This window comes from Oryctolagus cuniculus, chromosome 14 (assembly GCF_964237555.1).
Source record: "Oryctolagus cuniculus chromosome 14, mOryCun1.1, whole genome shotgun sequence".
Lineage (NCBI taxonomy): Eukaryota > Metazoa > Chordata > Mammalia > Lagomorpha > Leporidae > Oryctolagus > Oryctolagus cuniculus.
Window position 1 is genome coordinate 64,736,689 of NC_091445.1, and position 14,989 is coordinate 64,751,677.

General features: G+C 47.1%; 1 protein-coding gene across 1 annotated transcript in view; it reads right to left on the minus strand.

Moving 5' to 3' along the window:
• The window catches only part of C9 (complement C9), a 59,811-nt gene extending 45,072 nt beyond the window's left edge, over positions 1 to 14,739 (minus strand). Inside the window, 1 exon segment of the mRNA NM_001082346.1 lies at positions 14,656 to 14,739. Within this exon segment, the coding sequence (NP_001075815.1) occupies positions 14,656 to 14,732 (77 nt within the window). The 5' untranslated portion in view covers positions 14,733 to 14,739.
• Positions 14,740 to 14,989: the final 250 nt, after the last annotated feature.

The following is a 14,989-nucleotide window of genomic DNA, read 5'->3' on the forward strand; positions in this document are numbered from 1 at the left end:
TGTTTGAAGTCACCCAGTTTGTGAGCATCTGTTGCAGCTGCAAAAGGGAACTAATGCACGTGGCCTCAAGAGCTCTACATCAACTCCGTGCTTTTGAATTTTCCCAACTTTATTTTTCTCCAACCTAGACAGCCATTTCTTCTCATGGCTTCAGGTCTTTCACTGTACTATCCTGTTCACCAAACTGATCTCCTGGACACATTTTGGTTCTCTATCCTCCTTAATTAGTCTTAGTATACATGCTATTATAGCATCTTGTCCTGTATGTCACAAACACCTTTGCAATTATGTAGTTCAATTAATTTATTCACTCACCCATCAATCAAGTATTTACTATTAGATATTATTTGCTAAGTATTGGAGATACAGTGGCATTCGAAACAACAAAACAAAAACATGATCCCCAAACGAATGGAGTTTACATTCTAGATAATACACTGGTGAGTTTGGGGACATTCTGCATTGTCTTATTCTGCTTGCACATAAAGAGCCTGGTACAGGGGCTTGTGTTGGGGCATAATAGATAGAACAACCACCTGCAATGCCGGCATCCCATCAGGCACCAATTCCCATCCTGGTTGCTCTACTTCCAATCCAGTTTCCTGGTAATGTACCTGGGAAAGCAGTGGAAGTTGGTTCAAGTGCTTGGGCCCCTTACCCATGTAGGATACTCAGATGGTGTTCCAGGATCCTGGCTTCAACCTGGCCCAGCCCCCAGGGTTGCAGCCATTTGGGGAGTGAACCAGTAGATGTAAGATCTCTCTCTCTCTCTCTCTCTCTCTCCCTCTCTCCTCCCCCTGCCATAACTCTGCCTTTCAAATAAACAAAATAAAATCTTTTTTCTAAAGAGCATGGAACAAAGGAGGAGCTTGGGAAGTTTTTTGAGTAAGTTATTAACCAAGAGATAGAAGAGGAATGAAGTGCTTGGTCCCTTGTCCTTGGACAGGGCTAGGCCTGTCTTTGGATACGATGATCTCTTGCTGAAACTCCCTGGTGTCTTTGCCAGACTTGCTTGTCACTAAGGCAGATGTCATGGCTGGAGAGAACACTTTTCTCAACCTGAGCCTTGCATACACAATCTAGAGTACCAGGAGGCCTGAGAAGCTCTGGCTTCTTAAAGTGCAGGTTCCAATGTGTTACTCAGGCTGCCAGTAGTCCTAGAAGATCCTGTTGTCCTGGAAGTCTGGGTATTGCAGCTCACATGCAACTATATGACTAACATAGCCTCCGCTAGAACATTTCTATAAAGCTATAGCCTCAACTGCTACTGACAGGCCTCATCATGAGGCAAAGACAGACCCATCTTTATGCCCTACAGCAGTGGGTCTCAATACTGATTGCATATTATAACCCTCAGATATCAAAGATAAGAACCCTAAAATCATGACTTCCCCAAACCATACCTATTAAATCAGTTTTTCTGGTGATGAGCTGCCAGTACCACTGTTTACAAAAATGGTACCCAGGGGTGGCCGTTTGGCCTACTGGTAAAGATGCCTCTTTTTTTTTTTTTTTTTTTTTTTTTTTAAGAGGCCTCTTGGGATGCCTGCATCTAGTTTCAGAGTAACTGGGTTCATGTCCTGGCTGCACCTCTGATTCATACCTCCTGATAATATACACACTGGGACACAGCAGGTGACCCTAGACACCCACATGGGAGACCTAGATTGAGTTCCCGGCTCCTGGCTTTGGCTTGGCCTAGTCCTGGATGTCACACCATTTGGGGAGTGAACCAGCAGATAGGAGCCCTTTCTCTCTCACTCTCCTTGTCTATCTGCCTCTCAAAAAATAAGTTAAAATTTTTTTAAATAGCAACTTAGGTGATTTTTGAATTCACACAAGGTTCAGAGATATGCTTGGCAACACCTGGAGAAACATCCATGCTACCAGAAGAGTGAGATTTGCGTGGGTGTGATAGTGCTCATTATGTCAGCAGTACCCGGACCTGAGACCATCATTGATCTACAAAAACCACGAGCTTGGCCATCACTAGTTTCAAGAATTACCCTGGGGCAGGCATTTGGGCTAGGAGTTAAGACACCACTTTCAAGGCTGACACTGTGGCACAGTGGTTTAAGCTGCTACCATCAACGCCAGCACCCATACAGGTGCTGGTTCAAGTCCTGGCTACTACATTTGGGATCCAAATAAATAAGTAATCTGTTTTACTTTTGTATTTTTTTTAAAAAGAATATGTTTTATTTATTTGAAGGGTAGTGATAGAGATAGAGATAGAGATAGAGATAGAGAGACAGAGAGAGAGAGGTCTTCCATTTGCTGATTCACTCCCCAAATGTCAGCAATGGCCAGGGCTGGGCCAGACCAAAGTCAGAGGCCAGGACTGTCTTCTTGGTCTCCCACATGGATGCAGAGGCCAAAGTACTGGGGCCAGCTTCTGCTACTTTCTCAGGCACATTAGCAGGGAGCTGGATTGGAAGTGGAGCAACTGGGACTCCAACTGGTGCCTATATGGGATGCTGGCATTGTAGGCAGAGGCTTTACCTACCACAACACAATGCTGGCTCCAATAAATGTATCTTAAAAATAAGGCACTACTTCCCATATCAGAGTACCCTGGTTTGACATCCATCTCCAGATCCTGACTCCAGCTTCCTGCTAAGGCAGACTCTGGAAGGCAGAGGTGATGGCTCAACTAATTGGGTTTCTAAGCCATCCATGAGGGAGACCTGGATTGAACTCCTGGCCTCAGCTTTGACCCTGGACCATTATGGACATTTGGGGAGTGAGTCAGCAGATGAGATCTCTCTTTCTCTCTCAGTAAGTGAATGAATCATGGTAAACCTAGAATCCAGCCAGTGGTGAGGGGCTAGAAAAGAAGGGCTGTTCATCTGTCTGTGTGTAGAGACTACACCTGCTCCAAAGATACTGGCATTGCCTGCAGATGGTTCGTAGTAAATGCCAATGAATTTGTTTTTTTTTTTATCTGTTATCTTTATATCAGATACTGGTATTTTTTTATTTAATAAATGTAAATTTACAAAGTGCAACTTTTGTATTGTTGTGGCTTCCCCCCCAAACCTCCCTCCCTCCCACGGCCCTCCCCTCTCCCACTCCCTCTCCCATCCCACCCTTCATTGAGTTTCATTCTCAATTATCTTTATATACATAAGATCAGCTTAGTATACACTATGCAAGGATTTCAACAGGCTGCACTCACACATCCGCACAGGTATACGGTATTGTTCAACTAGTAGTGTTATCTTTAACTCTCATAGTAAAACACATAAAGGACAGAGATCCTACGTGGGGGAGCATGTACCCAGTGACTCCCGTTGTTGATTTAACAATTGGCACTCTTATTTATGATGTCAGCAATCACCCAAGGCTTTTGCCATGAGCTGTTGAGGCTATGGAAGCCCCTTGAGTTCACCAACTCTGAACTTGTTTAGTCAAGGCCGTATCACAGTGGAGGTTCCTTCCTCCCTTCGGAGAAAGGTGCCTCCCTCCTTGATGGCCTGTTCCTTCCGCTGGGGTCTTGTTTACCAAGATCTTTCATTTAGGTTGTTTTCGCCACCATGTCTTGGTTTTCCATGCCTATGAGACTCTCATGGGCCTTTTAGCCAGATCTGAATGCCCCAAGGGTTGATTCTGAGGCCAGAGTGCTGTTTGGGGGCGTTTGCCATTCTATGAGTCTGCTGTGTGCCCTGCTTCCCCTGCAGGATCATTCTCTCCCTTTTAATTCTATCCTTCATTATTTGCATACACTGGTCTTATTTGTGAAATTTCTTCGATACTTACCCTATCTTTTTGATCAGTTATGTACTTATACTTATCACTTTACCAAGTGAGTGCTGCCAATGAATTTGTAATAGCTCTGTATTAAACATGTGCACACTTCTTCACTATTTTTATTATTTTTTTCTTTGTCCTTTTATTTGACAGGTAGAGTTATAGACAGTGAGAGACAGAGACAGAGAGAAAGGTCTTCCTTCCATTGGTTCACTCCCCAAAAATGGCCGCCATGGCCAGCGCATTGCGCCGATCTGAAGCCAGGAGCCAGGTGCTTCCTCCTGGTCTCCTATGCAGGTGCAGGGCCCAAGCACTTGGGCCATCCTCCACTGCCTTCCAGGGCCACAGCAGAGAGCTGGACTGGAAGAGGAGCAACCAGGACAGAATCCAGCACCCCAACCGGGACTAGAACCCGGGGTACCGGCACCACAGGCGGAGGATTAACCTAGTGAGCTGTGGTGCTGGCCATGAATGTTTTTTGATTAAACAATACCTGGTATGTTTTGCCTATTAGCTTATTAGACATGTTCCAAAGCTTTTTCTCATGATAAACTTGGTAAGGAGCATTAGTTTTGTGTCACATATGGGAATTACACTATCCATCCTCAGATGGAGAGTTAGTAGCAAACTGGATTTGGAACCTGTGTCTCTCTGTTCCTAATTCAACATCATTTTGTCCTGTCCCTTCTTTTACCTTATCTCTCCCATTACAACACATATATACTTTGAAATAACCTTAGGGGTCATAACTTATGCCATATTTTCTGCAATAGTAGCCTAATGATTTTCATGCATCTTAGGGAACAGCAAAGATGCAATGTTGTTTACAAACAGCAGCCCTAGCTAAAGCATGTCAGTTAGACAACCCAGTTCTTGCCTGGATTTATGTTAAGCTTACATCTAAATGATATCAACTGCAGACAAAAATAAGCTGAAAATTGTGATCACACCAGGATGCTTTGCCTTCATTATTCCAGGTGCCTGCAATTCTACAAGCACAATAAAGGCAGAGCTCATTGGGAGTTTTAGGAAGGAGTAAGAGGTTATACAAAAAGAATACGCTAGTGAAATAAATATGCAGCATAAATTTTAAGAAAGGAGATCAGTGGTCTCGAGTAGCTCCCGCTGTCTTTCTCCCTCGAAGCCCAGAGCCTCCTCCTCAGTCTCTTGACCGCACTCAGCAAAGGCTCCTTTGTAGCTCCAGGACTGCTGTGTGCAACACTCGCCGCCTGCCTGTCGTCCTGCTGAGCTGGGAGACTGGGTGGAGAAGTATTTGTAAAGCTCTTTCTGGATTCTTAGATGAAATGTGTTTATCAAGAAAAGCAAGTGTTTCTATCTCAGCTTGAAAGTCCCTTCCTAGATCAAAGTGATGCACATCACCTTGGCAGGAGGTCTCCCTCTGAGCCAGAAATGCATTAGGTGAGCGACAACTGATGTGTGTCTCGTCCTCTCCACCTGCCGTAAGAAATTTCTAGCTTCAGAATAAGAAACCCTCAGCAGCAACTCACTCTCCAGGCCAATTCATGGTGGGCCCACGCATGAAAACACCTACTATTCAAAAGAGTCTTTTTGTCAAAAATCAAGACAATGTGGCTTTTTTGAGTGGAGAAATATAAATAAATTAGGACTGCATCCTTAATCCACAGAGAGGCCAGCTGTTTAGCTCATGCAGTTCAAAAGATGAAAAATAAGAGAACAGCCATGTCTACACTAACGTTGTTTTCAGGATCCCAAGTCTCAAGAGCCTCTTCGATGTGTTCTCGATGCACTAACATCCAGCAACCTTTCCTGAGGGCCTGCCCTGCCAGGGATGCGGCTATGGCTGAGGCCACAGACAGATGCCAGCCTTGCCAGCAAGGACCTTGCTTTCTAATGGGTGCAAATCAACAAACAAACGTACCAGGAAATATAACACGCAGCAGTCAAGACACAGGAGATGTGAGGGAAAGGACAGCAGGGTAAGAGAGAGAGAGAGGACCACAGGACTGAGTTTGGGGACAGAGTTTTTGCACCAGATAGTGACAGTCCTTTCAGAGGGAGTGTGGGGTTTAGACACGTGTCTACGAATTCTGTGACCATTCCTCCCGTCAGCAGTAGGGCCCACATTCCCTTGTGAAGCTGGAGACTGCCCTGATGGATTACATGACAGGACTGACACTCCAGCTTTGCAGGCAAGGCTGGGAAAGGCCATGCCCGTGCTGCTGATCCATTGAAAGGCCTTTGCTCTGAGAGCCTTTCACTACCCTCGATGAAGCCACCTGCCCTGATTCACTGTGGAGCCCAGGGGTGTGGGGAGCAATCCGGACTAGACTAAGTTACTCGAATTAAGACTTATTCTATGCATCTGCTCTCCCACAATATGGCGCTGGGAGAGAAGTAAACAGCTTCCGCACAGCTGCCTCCAGTTCAACCAATTAACTGTAGGACTTGCTCCTGATTGGAGAGCAGCGTGCTCGGCGTGTGGGCAGCCGAGTTGGGATTGGCGGAGGAGGACTATAAAGGAGGAGAGAGACGGCATGCACCAGGAACATCTATGGGGAACATCTAGCTGAAGGAACGCCCGTGCAGCCCCCGAGAGACCCGGCCGGCGGTGTGCCGCTCCCCTGCGGAAGTGGGGAATGTGGCCAGGGGGAACTGCCCTTCCACGGAGGTGGAAGGGATAGTAGCCAACCCGGGAAGAACCAGCAGCAAACCCGGGGAGGGCCGAGCAGACGAAAGAACAGCGCAGGGTCTTGTGTCGTTCCTCCACGAAGAGGGGGAGCGACATAATGGTGCCGTGACTCGGATATGAAGCCTAGGCAGGACTCTGTGTCGTTCCTCCACGAAGAGGGGGAGCGACAAGGGGCGTGGAAGGGAGACAGAGACATTCCGGAGGAGACACACCTGCTCCAGCTCTCCAGCTGTCAGGCTGTTCCCAGCTCAGGTGACAGACACGTGGGTGTAGAAGCCATTAAGAAGCCACCATCGGCCGGCGCCACGGCTCACTAGGCTAATCCTCTGTCTTGCGGTGCCGGCACCCCAGGTTCTAGTCCTGGTCAGGGCACCGGATTCTGTCCTGGTTGCCCCTCTTCCAGGACAGCTCTCTGCTGTGGCCAGGGAGTGCAGTGGAGGATGGCCCAAGTACTTGGGCCCTGCACCCCATGGGTGACCAGGAGAAGCACCTGGCTCCTGCCTTTGGATCAGCGCGGTGCGCCGGCCGCGGTGGCCATTGGAGGGTGAACCAATGGCAAAGGAAGACCTTTCTCTCTGTCTCTCTCACTGTCCACTCTGCCTGAAAAAAAAAAAAAAGAAGAAGAAGCCACCATCTAACTACAACCCCTGAGAACTGCTCAGCAGAGCCCAGGCAACTGCCAGATGCATAGGCAAGAAAGAGGATTGTTACTGCTTTTAGATACTCTTTAGGAATGGTTTGCTAAATAGCAAAAACTGGACATGTGGTGATAATTGATCAGGCACCAGAAGGCATTCAGATAGGAAGCTGGGTGAGGGTCTGATAAAAGAGTGCTCCATGTTACAGGGAAAGTAAGAGCAAAGGGCCTGAGGTGGCACGGGGGAGGCACAGCAGGAGTGGTGTTGGAGCAGAGCCAAGTGGGATCCCTAGATTTTTATCCGAGTGATGTGGTGAACAGCAGTGCAGGGTAGGTGGAGTTGAGCGGAGAAATCAACAGGAATAGTTTGTACATGTTAATTTAGGAATGCCTATTAGAGAAGCTGACTGTGCAGTGGGCATCGGGTTCAAGAAAGAAAGAGATCGGAACTGTAGCCCAAGAGTGAAAATTGTTGGAATATAATTGATATTTCACCATAGATATAAATATGCAAATTGTCAGATTAGAAGTGATATTTTCACAGTAGGATAAGCCTGTACCTATAGAGCTGGGATCCCATATGGGTGCCAATTCTGGTCCTGGCTGCCCCCCCCCTTTTTTTTTTTTTTGACAGGCAGAGTGGACAGTGAGAGAGAGAGACAGAGAGAAAGGTCTTCCTTTTGCCATTGATTCACCCTCCAATGGCTGCCGTGGCCGGTGCACCGCGCTGATCCGAAGCCAGGAGCCAGGTGCTTCTCCTAGTCTCCCATGGGGTGTAGGGCCCAAGCACTTGGGCCATCCTCCACTGCACTCCCTGGCCACAGCAGAGAGCTGGCCTGGAAGAGGGGCAACCAGGACAGAATCCGGCACCCCGACCGGGACTAGAACCTGGTGTGCTGGCTCCGCAAGGCGGAGGATTAGCCTAGTGAGCTGTGGCACCGGCCCCGGTTGCTCCTCTTCTGATACAGCTCTCTGCTTATGGCCTGGGAAAGCAGTGGAAGATGGCCCAGGTGCTTGGGCCCCAGTACCCATGTGGGAGACCTGGATGAAGTTCTTGTCTCCTAGCTTTTTCCAGGCCCAGTCCTGGCCATTGTGGTCACTTGGAGAGTGAACCAGTGGATGAAGACATTTCTCTCCATCCTCTCTCTGTCTGTAGCTTTACTTCTCAAATAAAATCTTAAAAAAAAGATTAAAAAAGGTCATCTTTCACACAGTGAGACTGAATGGGAGGGAGTGTGTCTAGACAAAGGCAGAGGACTGACCCAACACTTAGAGGAACATTCTACACCATGCCTGTGTGCTGATAGGAATGGTTTGATGACGGGAAATATTGCTGGTGCAGGAGAGAAGGCACAGAATTGAAGTCACAGAGGCCTAGGCTAGGCCAGAGCAGACGAGGCAACATCCAGGCGGGCTGGTTAATCCTCCTAGGCGCCTCTCTTCTCAGCACCACGGGCTTCACTCACAGGACTTCGGCTGCCATTCACTTGTTCATGTTCCTTGCTAGACCGTGAACCTGGTGAGAGCAGGGACCCTCAGCAATGTGTTCAATTGCCCTTCCTGACACAAAGTCTGGCCCATATTGCCAACTCGATAATATTTGCTGTACTGAGTGGATGAATCAGCAAACCATCCTATCTGACCGATAATAGTGGATCAGTAAGCAGCTTTTCAGTAATATTGAATATAGAAATTAAAAACACACGTTTATGAGAAATCTTCAAAAAGCTGATGAAAATGTGCATTGGGCCGGTGCTGTAGCTCACTAGGCTAATCCTCCGCCTGTGGCACCGGCACCCCGGGTTCTAGTCCTGGTTGGGGCACCAAATTCTGTCCCGGTTGCTCCTCTTCCAGTCCAGCTCTCTGCTGTGTCCCAGGAAGGCAGTGGAGGATGGCCCAAGTGCTTGGACCCCGCACCTGCATGGGAGACCAGGAGGAAGCACCTGGCTCCTGGCTTCGGATCGGCGCAGCGCTGGCCGTAGCGGCCATTTAGGAGGTGAACCAATGGAAGGAAGACCTTTCTCTCTATCTCTCTCTCACTGTCTAATTCTGCCTGTCAAAAAAAAAAAAAAAAAAAAAAAAAGTATGCATTGTGAAAAAGCTATGCTTGGATTTCACATTTTTTAGAACCAAAATAAACTTATCTTTTAAATCCTTTTTCTGTTAATTTTTTGAAATATCCTTGTATATTCAAAATTGGAAGAAAAACTGATATTTTCAGTATCTGCAGTTTTTTAGGTCCGACTATGAGTGACTGCTTCCGTACTTTTTCCAGATTGTTGAGACAGCCTTGACTAAAATAAATGGGGTAATAGTTGTTGACATTTGTAAGTGTTTCATCTGTTCCAGGTACTGTTCCCTTAAACCTTCCCATTCGCTATTTCATTTAGTCCTATGAACTAGCTGCTGCAACTGCTATTACACTTTGAAGACGGGAAACAGACACAGCAGTGGTAACTGGTTCCTCAGGTTATCGCAGCTACTTAGTGGCAGAGTTGGGATTCAAACCCAGGCAGTTTCTCTTCAGTGCCCCCAGCATTCCCAGGCCTTCTAACTCACAGTCTAATACTCTTTGTCAGCTATTTGAAAAATAGAAAAGAAATAACGTATGAAAATGATGACCCTATTAGGCCGGCGCCGTGGCTCACTAGCTAATCCTCCACCTTGCGGCACTGCCACACTGGGTTCTAGTCCCGGTCGGGGCGCTGGATTCTGTCCCAGTTGCCCCTCTTCCAGGCCAGCTCTCTGCTGTGGCCAGGGAGTGCAGTGGAGGATGGCCCAAGTGCTTGGGCCCTGCACCCCATGGGAGACCAGGATAAGCACCTGGCTCCTGCCATAGGATCAGCGCAGTGCGCCAGCCGCGGCAACCATTGGAGGGTGAACCAATGGCAAAGGAAGACCTTTCTCTCTCTCTTACTGTCCACTCTGCCTGTCAAAAAATAATAAAAAAAAAAAAAAGAAAATGATGACCCTATTAAAGCATGGTGCAAAAAAAATCAAAGAATAAGTGACAAATTGGGAAAAATATTGGTAATTAATATCAGAGACAAAAGACTAATTTATAAAGTAATCATAGAAACCATAAGATAAAGAGATTCAGTAAAAAATTGGGCAAGAGAAATGTATAATTCATACATACACAAAAAATCCTATCCCATAAATATGGTTTATAAATATCAAAGTGTGCATCCTGACTCAATAAGAAAAACTAAAATCATGCCAAGCTATGATTTTTTTTCACCTATGAGACTGACAAATAAAGATTTGGCTTATGACTCCTGCTCACAAGATAGTGGGGCAGCACTGGTACTCCTGCCCTGCTGGTTCAAGTGCAAAACACAAACCCTGGGACCACAGGGCAGTGTCAGCAAAGCTTACCTTTGGCTCCAGTTACGTCACTTCTGGGAAGGAGTCCTCAGGGACACCTGCCTGCTTGCAAAATGGCCTGTCCATACAGATAGTCATTGCGTCATTGTTTCTAGTAGAAAAGTTCAGAGATGACCTGGATGCTCATCAATAAGAGATGGGATACCATGACCGTTTAGCCACACAATGAAAATTAGTGGGCTCTTTCCAAGCCGATTGCACTCTGGCAAATATGGTTAATGTCCCCAAAACCTGCCAGAGCTTCTGTGAGAAGTGTGGTGAGCAGAATCCCACCGAGTGACTCAGTAAAGGAAGGGCCAAGACGCTCTGTGCCTAGGGAAAGCAGTATTACAAGTAGGAAGCAGAGTGGCCGCAGCGGACAGCCTAAGTGGGTTTTCCGGAAAAAGGCTAACGCTACCAAGATGATTGTGCGGAGGCTCGAGTGTGTGGCGTTCAAGTGCAGATCCAAGAGGGTGTTGGCTATTAAGAGATGTAAACATTTTGGGAGATCAGAAGAGAAAGAGTGAGGCAATCCGATCCAGTTCTATGAAGACAATGAAACCTTAAGGTTACTGTTCACTTTATTTGGTCTTTTGAGAGGGAATCAACTAGAGGTATCAATAAGATCCCTCTTGTAGGGAAATTTTAAGTTAAATGAAAACCAACGGGCTGTGAGGAGAGTGAGGATGTGCTCTCACAGTGAAAGTCTCCAGGATGCATTATAAAGGAGGACGAGGACAACTGAGTACAAGGCAGGATGTGCAATACGATGTCTTTCATGGAAGAAAGGGAGAGAACGAGGGTATATACGACTCTGTGCTTTCGTCTACATAGGAAACACGGCAAGGATACATAAGAAACGAGTGCATGTGTTCATCTACAGGGTAGACCAAGGAGGGAGAGGGCAGCGTCCCAAAGAACTCCCAAACAGTAACACAGATCTCAGCGCAGCTCCCGAGTGAGGAAAGCCAGTCTTCTCAGCGTGCATCTTGCTGGATGTTTGGATCTCGGAAACATGTGAAAATTTTCTTATGTACAAATTAAAAAGATAACAGGAAGCTGCATTTACAAAACACATAAGGCCTGCCTGCCACCGTGCAAAGGAAATGGCAATTACTATCCCAGATATTCCTCATAGCAAGCCATGCTGCGATTCCCATTTTGTAGGTAAGAAACAGGTTAGAGAAGGTAAGGGCTCTGCCTGGGGCACATAGTCATAAAGCTGTGGAATCTGGAATCACACGCAGGCCACCTGACCCCAGAAGCTATGCTTTGAGCTATTATTCTATTCTCATAGTGGCTTTCAACACTTTTTTTCTCCCTTGAGAAACCTAAGAGATGATGTCCCCTTCAGGATCTATCTCATGGGCACAATCATTTTTGTCCAGGAAAAAATGGTAGAAATGCCTGAGAGTCCACCTGTGGCAATAGCTTGCTGTGGCTGTGGCATAAGATGAGGCATCGCAGCCATGTGATACCCTCAAGGCTGCCTGCACCTCCAGGCCTTCACCTCCTAAACATGGAAATGTATCAGAGTGAAAGCTACAGCAAGGTCATTCTTCTTAAAAAAAAAAAAAAAAAAAAAAGCAACACTAAGCATTTATCGAGATCTTATGTGCCAGGCACAGATGTCCTAAGTGCAGCCATCCCTCCGTGCCCACTGGGGATTAGTTCCTGTATCTTATCATGGATACCAGAATCTCCTGGTTTTCAAGTCCTTCATCCAAAAATGGCATAGGATTCTGATATATCCTATGGATCCTCTTGTACACTGTAGGGTACCTCTAGACTACTTACAAGACCTAATGTAGTGTAAATGTGATACAATTAGTCGGTACACTGTATATTGGTTAGGGAACAAGGGCAAGGAAAAAGTCAGCACATGTTCAGCACAGGTGCAACTGTTTCCTCCAAATAGTCTTGATCTGCAGTTGGTTGAATCTATGGACGTGGAGCCTGTGAGTGTGGGGGACTGTCTGGAAGGTGACTTTATTTGGGGCCAGCATTGTGGCTCAGTGGGTTAAGCCACAACCTGTGATGCCAGCATCCCATGTGAGCGCCAGTTTTAGTCCCAGCTGCTCTGCTTCCAATCCAGTTCCCTGCTAATGTGTCTGGCAAGGCAGTGGAAGATGGGTGCATGCCAACCATGTGGGAGACAAGGATGGAGTTCCTGGCTTCTGGCTTCAGCCTGGCCCAGCTCTGGCTGTTGCAGGCATTGGGGGATGAACCAGCAGATAAAAGATCTCCCTTTCTCCCTCTCCCTCACTGGCAAGATGCACCTGCATGCCCAGAGATGCCATGGACTTCTAGCTACCTCCACAGACCAGGAAGGATCCTACCTGGAGCTCCAGGGAGAGTGTGGTCTGCCAGCAACTTGATTTCAGACTCCCGGCCTCTGAAACGGTGCGACTGCCTATTTCTGTGGTTTGAAGTCAGCTAGTTTGTGATTCTTTTGAAAGCCAGCCTCAGGAAAACAAACACAACCAGCATCTTATAGATGAGGACACAAGGTTTGAGAGAGGCTGAGTCGTTTGTCCACATGTGTGCAATTAGTGACTAGTGGAACCGTGCCCTGAGCTTGGGAAGTCCAGCTCCAAAAGAATGCTCCATTCCAAGCCCATTTATATTTTTGGAAATCTTATGTAAGTGCCAGTTCTTTAGCTCTTACTCAAGCAAATCATTTGTCTCACTTCCTAACTGAAGTCTCTGCACTGCTGTTTTGACCTCAACCATCTGTCCAAGGGCAGAGCACGGAGTGTTTGGAGTGCAGCAGCCTTGACACGCTGGTGAGGGCACAGTGTGGGAGGGTGCACAAGGCCAAGCCAGCTAAGCAGTCCAGCTGCACGGAGCTGGGGCCCAGCCAACGGGCTTCCTGGTCCTCCCTGGAACAGCCGAATGCACACAGCACCCAGGAGGTCACGGACTTCAAAGCAGATGAAGCCCTCTCCACAGCTTCTCATTTTTCATCAGCAGGAATCACAATCCAGGAATGTGGAGTGTTTAAATATTTTTTTTTTTTTTTGCCATGTAAGAAAGGGTCAGGTTAAGTACAAGAGGGTTAAGGCGGCTTTCGGGAACTGCCTTTCCAAATCTGCTGTGTACCTGGATGCCCGATAAATTACATTTTCTCACTGCACAGTGCTTCTTAGATTGTGTGGGATGAAAAAGCAAAGGGATGAAGGAAAATCTGGCTGAGCACTTGGACCAGGGCTTGTTCTGGTGGTATCTTGCACCTCCCTGCACCCTTCCTGGAAAACGCAGTTCTGTAAACACCCCACAAATGCTGGACTTTGTTGCAGCTGAAAAACAGGTAAAAAAGGCTGGAGATGGTCGTCTGAGTCCAAAACAGGATTCTGGGAAGTCAAGAGTCAGATGACCATAGGGGAATTGGATGCAGGTGACGGCTGTGCCTAGCACAGGGCCAGTGTTGGGGTAAGCCTTTCCCCCCAGCGGCACTGTGGAAGTCAGGACCATTTCAGTCCCATCCCCAGGTCAGATCTCACTCTACTGGCTCGTGCAGGTAAATGAGATGCCTGGATGGAAGGGCAGATACTTCATGTGATCCTACCCCACAGCACTTCCAGAAGCTCAGCGAGCACTTTTTGTCCGGTTGCTTTGTGTCTTGAGTGGGGTTGGCATGGGCTTAGTGATCCCGATTAGGATTGGAGACAAAGAAGACAAATTATGTTTGCTGGCAGCATGGCTGATGGGCCTGGGCCATGGCTGTTCTTCTTGATTGGAAGCGACCTGACCCTATAGCTCTGGACAGAGTGTGTGCCTCTGGCTTACAAGGAAGAAAAACAAACGGCTTAATCTTTGCCTCGTACAGAGAGAAGAGAGCGAGGTATCAAGCTAGACACCGAGTGTGAGAAACATTAATTTCCTTAGTTTTAAACTTCTCAGACATAGACATTGGCAAAGGCAGGCTTAACATACACTGTTGAAAAACAGCTTTATTTCGTAACGCCTCATACTTGATGGCTATCTCAGCCCTACCACTTGAATACCTTGGTTCAAACGAATCCTCAGAAACAGCTAGAGGTTTCCACAGACAATCTGCAAGAATGTATCCTATGTATTTTTTTAACCTCTTTTCAAAGTTCAGTGCTGGGGTTCAGTGTATCACTCTGTGGATTAACAGTTTTATCTATGGGGCTGTTAAGAAGTAGACCTCAAAAGACTGAATGCCACAGTGAAGTTCCAGGAACAAAGAGAAAAGCGATGGACTCACCTGGGAGTGGGTCCTGCCGTCAGGGCACTGATTTCTAAAATGCAGACCACAAAGGCGAAGCTGTGGCTGGCGGCCATGCTGCTCTTGCTAGACAGCTCCCATGGGACAGCTGGGCAGGTCAAGCATTTATTTGCAAAGGGCAGAGGCCAAAAGGCAAATGTACTTGGGGTTTTTGTCAATTCCAGCTGACGGGAAGCTCAAGTCCAACCCTGGAAAAGATGTTTTGTAATTCTTGGTTGACTAGTTTGAATATGAAACTATTTTTTAAAAGATTTATTTGGGGACCAGCGCTGTGGTATGGTGGGTTGTGCCACCGTCTGCAGTGCCAGCATCC